The sequence below is a fragment of the Pristiophorus japonicus genome, chromosome 11, assembly GCF_044704955.1.
Source record: "Pristiophorus japonicus isolate sPriJap1 chromosome 11, sPriJap1.hap1, whole genome shotgun sequence".
Taxonomy (NCBI): Eukaryota; Metazoa; Chordata; class Chondrichthyes; family Pristiophoridae; genus Pristiophorus; species Pristiophorus japonicus.
In genome coordinates, this window is record NC_091987.1 from 117032011 (window position 1) to 117046282 (window position 14272).

General features: G+C 46.0%; 1 protein-coding gene across 1 annotated transcript in view; it reads left to right on the forward strand.

Moving 5' to 3' along the window:
- The window catches only part of map3k15 (mitogen-activated protein kinase kinase kinase 15), a 211060-nt gene that overhangs the window by 96690 nt on the left and 100098 nt on the right, over window positions 1-14272 (forward strand). Inside the window, exon 6 of the mRNA XM_070893918.1 lies at window positions 12093-12263. Coding sequence (XP_070750019.1) covers window positions 12093-12263 — 171 coding nt within the window. The remainder of the gene's footprint in view (window positions 1-12092; window positions 12264-14272) is intronic.

Sequence of the window (14272 nt, forward strand, 5' to 3'; positions counted from 1 at the left end):
AGATATTTTAGCTCTCACCTTATGCATTCGCCGAAGGACAGCATTCATTTCAGCACCAAATCCTTAAGTTCTGCAGTTAAATACGTAATATGATATTTTCACTTGAAAGGCTAAAGATAAATGTAGCCCTATTGGAGCAGTGATTTACAGTAAGTTGTACCACATGACATGACATTTTGTTTTAATAAATATTTCTTCTGATTTTCTGCCCTTTTTTCCTCCCTCATCTCCATGCTGGGTAGGAACAGGAGTAGGCCATTCAGCCACTCACGCCTTCTCCACCATTCAATTAGATCATATCTGATCGGTACCTCATCTCTATTTACCCACCTTAGCTCTGTACCCCTTGATACCCTTACCGAACAAAAATCTAGCGATCTCAGTCTTGAACACTCCAATTATCCTAAATAAAGTTCCACGGACACTGCTAGCTATTTCAGCAGAGATGTTCACCTTGACCAACTGGCCATCTTCATATGTGAGCCCAGACAATGAGTATCAGCAAGCTCTCTGACAATGATGGGATTCATGGCTGAGTCCAGTTCTGTCCACACACTTACACTTTCCAGCAGCAATCCCTGGATAGTAATTCGGATGGATTTTTCCACTCCCTAACTCGGGGATACTAGCCTGGAAATGGCTGTGGGTGACATGAGTTGATGGAGCTTGTCCCATTCCTACAGCACTTCTTTGTGAGCCATTATAGCATAGCTGTTAACTCATTTATTTTAAAAGGGAAATGTAATGTAAATACTTTGATCATTCATCCACTAATATCGCTAACAGTAATTTGTGGATTACTGAAATCACCTGTAGCATCTCAACTCCTGCATGGCTGAGATCGACTTACTCTGCTCAGAGCAGAGAGTGAACCTGAATCCTTCCTGGTCTGTATGGTTCACAGCCATTAAACCAATGTGGAGCTGACTTCTGAGAGGTGTTTAAAATGTTAAAAGAATTTGATAGAGTAGATATTGAGTAACTATTTCCTTGGTGGGGGAATCAAGTACAAGAGGACATCATCTTAAAATTAGAGTGAGGCTGTTCAGAAGCAAAATCAAGAAGCACTTTTTCACACAAGGAGTAGTAGGAATCTGGAACGCTTTCCTCCAAAACACTGGATGCTGGGACAATTGAAGCTTTCAAGACTGAAATTGATATATTTTTGTTAGGTAAGAGTAGCAACGGATATGGAGCAAAGGTGGAAAAATGGATTTGAGGTGCAGATCAGCCGTGATCTAATTGAATAGCGGAACAGGCCCAAGGGGCAGAATGGCCCACTTCTGTTCCTAACGTCCCTATTATTTTATGACACCATCATATTGTTTTGGCTAGTTGCATTTCACTGCAGTTTGATAAGGGAAGGCTGGCTTGTGGAATGATTGGGGAAAAATGCCCTTCTTTAACCACCAGACTGGATCAAGGAGCAGGACTAATTGTTAAGGTCAGGATTCACTTCCGTTGATCAATAATAGATACTTATACCCTATCATGACTTTTGCTTGGAGGAAGCCTCACAATTTGTTCAACTAAACTCTCCCTAACTGCAGAATCTGACTTCCCTCTTCTTCATCAGTGAATTGTTATCTGGAATCAAGAATAAATATCCATCAGAGCTATTGGATGCTGATCGAACATGGTCAATGCCTCGATGCTGGGGATGTTGACCTGAGAGAGAAAGCTGACATTTGTGCCCCTATCCTGCCAATGAATTTGCAGAATTTTGCGGAGGCAACATTGGTGGTACTTCTCCAGTGCTTTGAGGTGTCTTCTGTGCATAGTCTATGTCTCCGAAGCAGGGACCACGAATGCTCTTTGTGGCTCCACAAAAATATAACTTTGAAAAAGTTTTGTGGCAATTGTTTGAGTGGCCACCCTTTTAGGATTACTGGTTATGCTGGTCAACACCTGGTACACCGAGACAGCTGGAGTGGCGCAAACTTTGCCTATTTGTACCTGAATTTTGCATTGCAGCCTACAACCAATGTAAGACCCTATTTGCAAAGAAAAGGAGCCTTACACCTGTTTCAGATGGACAGGCTGCTCGCCCATTTACAGGACCACCTGAATATGACATCAGGTGGGAATTGGCCGTCAATGGGGCGGCCACAGTGTAGCACCCTGGACTGACGATGATGACGTTATCGGCGTGTGCAACAACCTGCAGCGGAAATTGGAAAACGCCCCATGAGGCCGCTGCATGCGATGTCAGCGCCAGCCCCACGAGTCACGAACCAGGCCGCACTCCGCTCGCGGGGCGGAAACTAAAGGGGAGCCGTGTGGCGCCATTTATTTTTCCTGGCCGACTCACCGGTCTGGACTTTCGTGGTGTATTTCGTGGGGTCTGTGTCACGATGATGCAGCCCGGCACTCTGCTTCTGTACCGGGCTGCGGCCACGGCAACCCGTGCCCCGGTGGTGTAGTGTGGGCATGGGAGTTAACGGAAGGGGAGTGCCCTGTGCTCGTGCCAATGCTACATGAAGAGGCCGCGTAGCTTTGGAAAACTTGCCGCTCAACGCCCACTCCTGCCGCCTAGAGGAAGTGAAGCACCCGACATTGCATTCCACTTCCTCTCGGGGGCGTTAACCAGAATGTTGCAGACGCAGGAAATCCTGCCTCGCCTTGCCTCGGTTACCGCCCCCAAAAGTGTTGATAATGAATTTCGACCCCACAATTTCTAAATTTGCAGATGACACAAAATTGGGGGCGATAGCAAATACTGAGGAGGACTGCAACAAATTACAAGAGATCCTGATGGGCCGGACAATTATGGCCCTGGGTTGGGCCTCTTGGGTGCCAGGCCGCTGGCCCGGCCAAAACTCTCCCTGATGGCCCAGTGGCCGTACCTAAAAAATCGCCGATTCTCTCCCCTTTAAATGAGGTGAGAGACATGGTGACACACACGGGCACTGACGTCACCACCGCTCCGCCGCTGAATGGCAGCGACGGAGACTCGGTCCTGCCCCAACATGCCCCACTCACCACCACTTACTGCCGCACTTACGCCCCCATTACGACCGACTTCTGGTCTGCTCGAAAAAAACGACAAAGACCTGAATATCGATCAACATAAGAACATAACATAAGAAATAGGAGCAGGAGTAGGCCATACAGCCCCTTGCACTTGCTCCGCCATTTAATAAGATCATGGCTGATCCGATCCTGGACTCAGGTCCACTTCCCTGCCCGCTCCCCATAACCCCTTAAGCCCTTATCAGTTAAATAACTGTCTACCTCTGTCTTAAATTTATTCAATGTCCATAGCTCTATGGGGCAATGAATTCCACAGATTTACAGTCCTCTGAGAGAAGAAATTCCTCCTCATTTCAGTTTTAAATGGGCGGGCTCTTATTCTAAAATTATGTCCCCTAATTCTAGTCTCCCCCATCAGTGGAAACATCCTCTCTGCATCTACCTTGTCAAGCCCCCTCATAATCTGATATGTTTCGATAAGATCACCTCTCATTCTTCTGAATTCCAATGAGTAGAGGCCCAACCTCCTCAACCTTTCCTCATAAGTCAACCCCCTCATCTCCGAATCAACCGAGTGAACCTTCTCTGAACTGCCTCCAAAGCAAGTATATCCTTTCATAAATATCGAAACCAAAACTGTATGCAGTATTCCAGGTGTGGCCTCACCAATACATTATGTAGCTGTAGCAAGACTTCCCTGCTTTTATACTCCATCCCCTTTGCAATAAAGGCCAAGAGTTGACCTCTTCTGGTAAAAACACTTAAAAAATGGTAAGTGCGCCAGTTTTCTAAGGGGCCTGAATTTCGTCGCCAGACAGAATGTTTCTACTTTTGGGGAAGAACATAAGTAGAGGCCATCAATATGAGATAGTCACTAAGAAATCAAATAGGGAATTCAGAAGAAACTTCTTTACCCAGTGAATGGTGAGAATGGGTAGAATAGTAGAGATGCATTTAAGGGCAGTTTGATAAGCATATGAGGGAGAAGGGAATAGAGTGTTATGCTGATAGGGTTAGAAGAGGAAAGACGGGAGGAGGCAAGTGGAGCATAATCACCAACATAGACTGGTTGGGCCGAATGGACTGTTTCTGTGCTGTGTATCTTAAGTAATCCTACGAAGTGGATTAGCAAACAAACCACATAAACAAGCGTCAGACAACTTGTCTTGCATTAGCATCTACATATTAGCCAGGGATATGACTTTGCTCAACCCTAATTTTGCATACTAAGGGCTCGATTTTTCCTACCGTGGCGGGAGAGAGGCTGGTGACATCCGAGGCGGGCTGCAACCTCACTCCTGGCTCCATGTCGGCTCCCCCATGAATTTTCCCAGATTGGGCTTGTTAAGCCTGCCCTGTGAGGTTCCCAGCCAATTAAAAGGAAGTGGAGTCTGCTAACATCATTTGATGATGCATCATCAGCCGGTTTTCTTAAAGGGACCATGTTCACATGCATCTTGACAGTTGTGCTGTCAGTGTTCTGCAGCATTGAGGTTCTGCAAACACTGACAAGCACTGTACACAGGTGCATGGCTGCACCCAGGCTCTCCCATGATTCCCTCTAGATGCTGGAGGGAGTCACTGCACGCAGGGAGGTTCCCTTCTCTTCCCATAGGTGGAAGAGACCTCCTCTGGAGACCAACACAGGCTGCTTGCACATTGTACAGGAGGGCACAAGCAGGGATGTCATCAGAAGGATCAGGCTGCCATGGTGCAAACCTTTCAGTGATCTCAATAGATCACGAAATGTTACTACAAAGCCATACTCAACCTCATCCTGCTGTGCCACTCATCATATCCCCATCACTCTGCCTTTCCTACCCTACTCCTGCGCATCCTTACTCACACCAGCATACCTTGCACCTCCTTCCATCCCTCTCTACATTATATCCCCATCTCACTAGCCACCCCTCATACTGTCATCCAACTGACAACACACAAGGGTAGGCACGTGTGTTTTATAGCCAATGCTGATATAAAGTTTCTGCAAATGTGTTGTCAAACATTGAAATCTTTATTTTCAACATTTTGCCTTCTTGGACAGATCTGTGAGTTGCAATGACTGGTGAGACATGACGGTACCCCCGCAATGGTCATAGGTGTGAAAGGAATGGCTTGGGCATTGCAGGGATGCTTTATGGCGCTGGTATGGCAGCCAAGTTGTACAGCATCAAGTGAAGTAAATCTGGCCATGGTGAGGCAATCCCTGGTGTCCCGGGCAGCAATGTGGTCAGGTGCTGATGTCCTGTGTCCTGTGCAGCATCAGGTGATTGCGGAGAAGGCTGGTGATGCTGGTGTTGGGGCTGATCGTGGTGGGATTCTGAGGACCAAAGTGAGATTTTTTCAGAGGCACCAATATTATGAAATAGATGGCAGTTGAAGTTGGGATGACAGAAGCGATCTGTCAATGGTGGGAGAGATTGCTCCAAGGAGGTGGCAGTGGATAGAGAGTTCACTGTAAACCTCCATAAAGCTGGAAAGTTTATTCCAAATCCTTTAATTGGAAATTGAATAGCTGTGAAATGGTAGCTTTTATACCACTTCTGCAGCTGTCAACTAATCAAACCAATCCAGAGTTGTTGAGAACCCGACACACTTACTTGACATGATACCCAAGGGACCTGAACTTCGTAAAAAACTTGAAAAAATCCTTTGGACCTGATAAAATGCTGCTTAAATAGCTTTAAGCAGCTTCTTGCCTATCATAATTGCAGACACGCCGCTTAGTGCCGGGTCTGCAAACCACAGGCAGTGCCGGCACTTTGGAAATTCACAAGGAGGCAGTTTCAGAGTGAACTTCCGCCCCACTGTTAATCATAGAAACATAGAAACATAGAAAATAGGTGCAGGAGTAGGCCATTCGGCCCTTCTAGCCTGCACCGCCATTCAATGAGTTCATGGCTGAACATGCAACTTCAGTACCCCATTCTTGCTTTCTCACCATACCCCTTGATCCCCTTAGTAGTAAGGACTACATCTAACTCTTTTTTGAATATATTTAGTGAATTGGCCTCAACAACTTTCTGTGGTAGAGAATTCCACATGTTCACCACTCTCTGGGTGAAGAAGTTCCTCCTCATCTCGGTCCTAAATGGCTTACCCCTTATCCTTAGACTGTGACCTCTGGTTCTGGACTTCCCTAACATTGGGAACATTCTTCCTGCATCTAACCTGTCTAAACCCATCAGAATTTTAAATGTTTCTATGAGGTCCCCTCTCATTCTTCTGAGCTCCAGTGAATACAAGCCCAGTTGATCCAGTCTTTCTTGATAGGTCAGTCCCGCCATCCCGGGAATCAGTCTAGTGAACCTTCGCTGCACTCCCTCAATAGCAAGAATGTCCTTCCTCAGTTTAGGAGACCAAAACTATACACAATACTCCAGGTGTGGCCTCACCAATGCCCTGTACAACTGTAGCAATACCTCCCTGCCCCTGTACTTAAATTCCCTCGCTATGAAGGCCAACATGCCATTTGCTTTCTTAACCGCCTGCTGTACCTGCATGCCAACCTTCAATGACTGATGTACCATGACACCCAGGTCTCGTTGCACCTCCCCTTTTCCTAATCTGTCACCATTCAGATAATAGTCTGTCTCTCTGTTTTTACCACCAAAGTGGATAACCTCACATTTATCCACATTATACTTCATCTGCCATGCATTTGCCCACTCACCTAACCTATCCAAGTCGCTCTGCAGCCTCATAGCATCCTCCTCGCAGCTCACACTGCCACCTAACTTAGTGTCATCCGCAAATTTGGAGATACTACATTTAATCCCCTCGTCTAAATCATTAATGTACAGTGTAAACAGCTGGGGCCCCAGCACAGAACCTTGCGGTACCCCACTAGTCACTGCCTGCCATTCTGAAAAGGACCCATTTACTCCTACTCTTTGCTTCCTGTCTGACAACCAGTTCTCAATCCATGTCAGCACACTACCCCTAATCCCATGTGCTTTAACTTTGCACATTAATCTTTTGTGTGGGACCTTGTCGAAAGCCTTCTGAAAGTCCAAATATACCACATCAACTGGTTCTCCCTTGTCCACTCTACTGAAAACATCCTCAAAAAATTCTAGAAGCTTTGTCAAGCATGATTTCCCTTTCACAAATCCATGTTGACTTGGACCTATCATGTCACCTCTTTCCAAATGCGCTGCTATGACATCCTTAATAATTGATTCCATCATCTTACCCACTACCGATGTCAGGCTTACCGATCTATAATTCCCTGTTTTCTCTCTCTCTCCTTTTTTAAAAAGTGGGGTTACATTGGCTACCCTCCACTCCATAGGAACTGATCCAGAGTCAATGGAATGTTGGAAAATGACTGTCAATGCATTTGCTATTTCCAAGGCCACCTCCTTAAGTACTCTGGGATGCAGTCCATCAGGCCCTGGGGATTTATCGGCCTTCAATCCCATTAATTTCCCCAACACAATTTCCCGACTAATAAGGATTTCCCTCAGTTCCTCCTCCTTACTGGACCCTCTGACCCCTCTTATATCCGGAAGGTTGTTAGTGTCCTCCTTAGTGAATACCGAACCAAAGTACTTGTTCAATTGGTCCGCCATTTCTTTGTTCCCCGTTATGACTTCCCCTGATTCTGACTGCAGGGACCTACATTTGTCTTTACTAACCTTTTTCTCTTTACATATCTATAGAAACTTTTGCAATCCGTCTTAATGTTCCCTGCAAGCTTCTTCTCGTACTCCATTTTCCCTGTCCTAATCAAACCCTTTGTCCTCCTCTGCTGAATTTTAAATTTCTCCCAGTCTCCGGGTTCACTGCTATTTCTGGCCAATTTGTATGCCACTTCCTTGGCTTTAATACTATCCCTGATTTCCCTTGATAGCCACGGCTGATCCACCTTCCCTTTTTTATTTTTACGACAGACAGGAATGTACAATTGTTGTAGTTCATCCATGCGGTCTCTAAATGTCTGCCATTGCCCATCCACAGTCAACCCCTTAAGTATCATTCGCCAATCAATCCTAGCTAATTCACGCCTCATCCTTCAAAGTTACCCTTTTTTAAGTTCTGGACCATGGTCTCTGAATTAACTGTTTCATTCTCTATCCTAATGCAGAATTCCACCATATTATGGTCACTCTTCCCCAAGGGGCCTCGCACAATGGTATTGCTAATTAATCCTCTCTCATTACACAACACCCAGTCTAAGATGGCCTCCCCTCTAGTTGGTTCCTCGACGTATTGGTCTAGAAAACCATCCCTTATGCACTCCAGGAAATCCTCCTCCACCGTATTGCTTCCAGTTTGGTTAGCCCAATCTATGTGCATATTAAAGTCACCCATTATAACTGCTGCACCCTTATTGCATGCACCCCTAATTTCCTGTTTGATGCCCTCCCCAACATTACTACTACTGTTTGGAGGTCTGTACACAACTCCCACTAATGTTTTTTTCCCTTTGGTGTTCGCAGATCCAACCATATAGATTCCACATCATCCAAGCTAATGTCCATTCTAACTATTGCATTAATCTCTTCTTTAACCAGCAATGCTACTCCACCTCCTTTTCCTTTTATTCTATCCTTCCTGAATGTTGAATACCCCTGGATGTTGAGTTCCCAGCCCTGATCATCCTGGAGCCACGTCTCCGTAATCCCAATCGCACCATATTTGTTAACATCTATTTGCACAGTTAATTCATCCACCTTATTACGGATACTCCTTGCATTAAGACACAAAGCCTTCAGGCTTGTTTTTTTAACACCCTTTTTCCTTTTAGAATTTTGCTGTACAGTGGCCCTTTTTGTTTTTTGTCTTGGGTTTCTCTGCCCTCCACTTTTCCTCATCTCCTTTCTGTCTTTTGCTTTTGTCTCCTTTTTGTTTCCCTCTGTCTCCCTGCATTGATTCCCATCCCCCTGCCATATTAGTTTAACTCCTCCCCAACAGCACTAGCAAACACTTCCCCTAGGACATTGGTTCCGGTCCTGCCCAGGTGCAGACCGTCCGCTTTGTACTGGTCCCACCTCCCCCAGAACCGGTTCCAATGCCCCAGGAATTTTGAATCCCTCCCTGCTGCACCACTGCTCAAGCCACGTATTCATCTGTGCTATCCTGCGATTCCTACTCTGACTAGCACGTGGCACTGGTAGCAATCCCGAGATTACTACTTTTGAGGTTCTACTTTTTAATTTAGCTCCTAGCTCCTTAAATTCGTTTCATAGGACAAATCACAACCATTTTGACAGCGGACCTGCCTCCAAACCCACACTGGTAAGATTCCAGCCTAAGCTACAGGCACAATATTTGCCCCTTAGGCAATCACTGGGAATCCATTTTACAAAATTAACAAGGCATTGGGTTTGTTAAAAATTGACTTTAATGTATGTTATGTGGAAATTCTCATGATTCAAAATGAGATAGACGTCTGATCTGTTACAGATGCAGCTCTGTAAATATTTTCAGGGACTCTCTGGGTGATCCAGTTTAAACAGGACTGGATAAATGATTCAAACTTTCTGCCAATGAGCCAATTCCATAGATTCCGTTACAATATCTATTTCTGTAATAGAGAAGTGTGTTGATTCCACGAATGATCTTGTAAGCATGAATTCAGGTACTTATGATGATTAATGTATCTCTAACGAACTTGCTGATTTAGTCATTTCTGGAACGAGTACTTCTGTTGTCAGACGTGACTTCACGCTCACAATGCATGACAGTTTGAGTTCTTACATGTATTTTGGTATTACTTTATAACATCCCATGCAGTTTGAGAGTTGTTGACTGATGCAGGTGTGAGAGCCACACAACATTGACTCCACGTGAGCGAGGCAAAATTAAAACAGCACTGCTTCCTTCGTACTGAGTGTGTTACACAATTTGAGTTGGGCCTTTCACATGCTCAGCCTGCCCCTGAGTTTCAGATGAAATTATATCTTTCAGTGTCTGGTCTGCTTCTCTAGGCCTTGTTGTCCTAAGAACATAAGAAATAGGAGCAGGAGTAGGTCATACGGCCCCTCAAGCCTGCTTCGCTATTGCATTACCATCGCCAAATCCCCCACCATCAACATCCTGGGATTACCATTGACCAGAAACTTAACTGGACCAGCCACATAAATACCATGGCAACAAGAGCAGGTCAGAGGCTGGGTATTCTGCGGCGAGTGTCTCACCTCTTGACTTCCCAAAGCCCTTCTACCATCTACAAGGCACAAGTCAGGAATGTGATGGAATACTCTCCACTTGCCTGGATGAGTGCAGCTCCAACAACACTCAAGAAGCTCGACACCATCCAGGACAAAGCAGCCCGCTTGATTGGCACCCCATCCACCACCTGAAACATTCACTCCCTCCATCACCGACGTACCGTGGCTGCAATGTGTATCCTCTACAAGACGCATTGCAGCAACTCACCAAGGCTTCTTCAGCAGCACTTCCCAAACCCAAGACCTCTACAACCTAGAAGAACAAGGGCAGCAGGCGCATGGGAACACCACCACCTCTAAGTTCCCCTCCAAGTCACACACGATCCTGACTTGGAAATATATCGCCGTTCCTTCATCATCGCTGAGTCAAAATCCTGGAACTCCCTCCCTAGCAGCACTGTGAGAGTACTTTCACCACACGATGGCAGCGGTTCAAGAAGGCGGCTCACCACCACCTTCTCAAGGGATGGGCAATAAATGCTGGCCTTGCCAGCAATGCCCACATCCCAGGAATGAATTAAAAAAAAATAAGATCATGGCTGGACTTTTACATCAACTCTACTTTCCTGCCCGATCTTCATATCAACCTACTCTTCTTCTTTCATATGGTAGTAGCAGAGTAAATCAAATGTCAATATCTAAGTCAGATATCCGGGTCAAAGCTTCCGGTGTAACAGCGTGGATATCTTGCAGGCTGCGTAGGGGTGGATGATGACAGCCTTCTCGCGGCCCACCCTGTTACGTGATCTTAGATCACAACTAATGTCGTCTCACAGGACACCGAACTTGTTAAATGGACCTCCCGGTGACAGTAGGAAGCCAAACAAATCGAACAGTCCTCTCCAGGACTAAAGAAAACTACACGTAGGCCCTGCCATCCGAACATGCCAGCCTACTATCTGCAATTGTTAAATTGGAGCTGAGGCAACATGACTGTGCACTTTGACCCTCATCTTTGGAGATTGCGATGCCGGTATTGATTGCAGAGGAATTTATACAATTCATTACTGAACCCTGGCTTATATTAACAATAGCAATTTGTCTTTGTACAGCACCTTTATTGCAGAAAACAGCTCAACACACTTCTCCGAGGGGAAAAGAATAAATAAATAAAGGGATTGGATGCTAAGTCATGGTGAGGAAGTTAAGTGACAGGAGCATCAGAATCCGAGTGAATTTGTCACCAAGAATAGCAGCATTATTCACATTGATATATTTATTTGCTTATTGTCCTGGAGTGAACTTCCTGACTTTACCGCGTCCGGGTTCTTCTTTCACTTCCCTGACCAATGCTGAAGCTTCTCAGCATGGCACCTGAGTGCCAGCACTTTCTACGTGGGAGCTCCACACAGTGACATACCCCTCCCCCCCCACTGTCCATCTCTCACCCTCCATATGGCCAAGTGGCTTCTTCTGGAAAAATGGGCATCTTACCATGAGGCTATTGTGGGCACAGACTTGCATCATAGCACAACAATGTCCAGCATTGCCACCTGAACTCAGTTTTGATATGCAGCATGTTCTGAGGAGCAGAGGCGCTTGAAGTGACTTAACGTTCGAAAAGTATTATCATCCTTCTTTCGGCTGAGACACTAAACCGAGGCCCTGTCTGCCCTCTCGGGTTAACGTAAGAGATCCCACAGCACTATTTTGAAGAAGACCAGAATCCCCGGTGTCCTGGCCAATATTTATCCCTCAATCAACATAACTAAAACAGATTATCTGGTCATTATCACATTGCTGTTTGTGGAAGCTTGCTCTGCGCAAATTGGTTACCGCCTTTCCTACATTACAACAGTGATTACGATTCAAAAGTACTTAGTTGGCTGTAAAGTGCTTTGGGACATCCTGAGGTCATGAAAGGTGCTACATAAATGCAAGTCTTTCGGTTTTTCTAGTTTGATACTACCTATTGAGCTCTTGTTTTATTTTTCTCTGTAGGAGGAATCAGCAGGGTGACAGAGAAAAAGCTTTACGTATTATGCTTGAGGTCTTGGAGTCATGTGACAAGCCTGCCCCTGACATGTACTGCTTGTGTGGAAGAATTTACAAAGACCTCTTTCTCGACTCGTACTGCAAGGATACAGTGAACCGGGACAGTTCTATAGAATGGTAAAAAGATTAAAGTCCTTAGAAATATGGGCGAGATGCAATATCAAACTTCACAGTAGGAAACTTTCTTTATTCATACTTTTCAGCCGAGCTGTTTTCTGAGCTGAAGCACATACATAAAGCAGGAAACTCAGAATATAATGAAGGAAGGAAGAGATTTTCTGTAATTGTTACTGTAAAAGATGGCCATTTACCATTGGATAAAAGCATTTTGCTCAGTGGTTTTTAGGTCTATTGAGATCTATCAAGTTGATAAGAAATTGCTGATCATTTTATAGATTTTAGATAAGGACTCTCTCTTTACAGAATCCCTGATAAGGACTAACAGAATAGAGCATACAGCAGGTTCCACATCACTTAAAATCATAGGGGGGTGAAATTACCCTGCACCCCGATTGGTGGCAGTAACCTGCTAGGGCCGGGACTTCCAGAGCCCTGCACAGAAGTCCCGCCCCCGCCGCTGAATTGGGCTAACCGCCCCTCACAGGAAGTGGAGCACAATCTCGCTCAATCTCGCGCTCTCCACGTCCTTAAGGAGCGGTAAGCCCAATTCAGGGGTGGGTCCTGAGGCGCTACTGGGGCGAGTACTGCAGCGCACTTTCAAGGCCTCTGATTGGTCTTCATTAGACCACCAGGGCAGTGTGGGACCAGGCCTGCAGCCCTCCACCCAAAGTGGCGTGTCGGGCTGCATGATGGCGGCCCGGACCACGCTCGGGATCAGATACTCGAGCCGACCCGAGTGTCGGCAAAACAATTAAGATGGTGGCGCGGGGCACTGGCGACCTCCCCTTTAACTTCCGCCCCGCAAACAAATGTCGGCCAGCGTCGCGACCCGCAAATCTGGCGTTGACATCCACTCGCATCAGCCTCGCAGGCCGCAGGCAATTTCCCCCACGGGGCGGAAAGGAGTCTGTGCTTGGCGCTGAAGGGTCGCCGCGTACGGTGATTATGTCATCGCCGGTAGCACGGTGGCCCAGGGTGCTACCCGTGGGGCGCTGCGCTGCCATGGCAGCGTCTCTGCAAACTCCCGGGCAATTTTCCGGGAGCGGGTAGCGCCCCCCCCCCCCCCACCCGTACCACCTCCCCCGGGCCTCTGAAAAAGGGGCAATGTCTCCACCACAGAATCTAATAGTACAGTAGGAGGCCATTCTGCCCATTTTTCCTGTGCACGGCTCTTTGAAAGAACTATCCAATTATCACCTGCTCTTTCCCCATAGACCTGCAAATTTAAATATCGATCCAATTCCATTTTGAAAGTTGCAATTGAATTACTTCCACCACCCTTTCAGGTAATGCAGTCCAGATCATAACAAGGGGAGATTAAATAGAGGTGTTCAAAATTATGAGAGGTTTTGACAGAGTAAATAAGGAGAAACTGTTTCTAGTGGCAGGATGGTCGGTAATCATAGGACACAGATTTAAGAGATGACACAGATTTAAGATAATTGGCAAAAGGCAGGGAGATGAGAATTTTTTTAATGCCGCAAGTTGTTATGATCTCGAATTCACTGCATGAAAAGGATGGTAGAAGCAGATTCAATAGTAATTTTGGAAAGGCAATTGGATATAAACATGAGAAGGAAAATTTGAAGGGCCATGGGTAAAGTGCAGGGGAGTTCGACCAATTGGATAGCTCCTTCAAAGATGGGCCGAATGCCGCCTCCTGTGCTGTATGATTCAATGATGTTATCATTGTATGATAGCACAAGTCTCGCTCAATGGCGGCACAGGCCACAGAGTCATGTGCAGCGTGTAGCCCACACTCATTTTACGGCCACTACTCCTTGTGCCTGATTCTCTGATCTGTAGTCACATTTGCTCAGAGTGGAGTTTCACCATTTTGAGGACTCCAAGTGCATTCCTTACAATATCATCCAACACGTTTTTGAAGAGAGATAATAGTATAGATGACAGTGGACAACCTTGCCTCACTCCTCTTTCAACAGGGATGGGTTTAGTAAGTCTCCTTCGAGAGAAACTTTCAGCTAATTGACATGGACACTCACCTT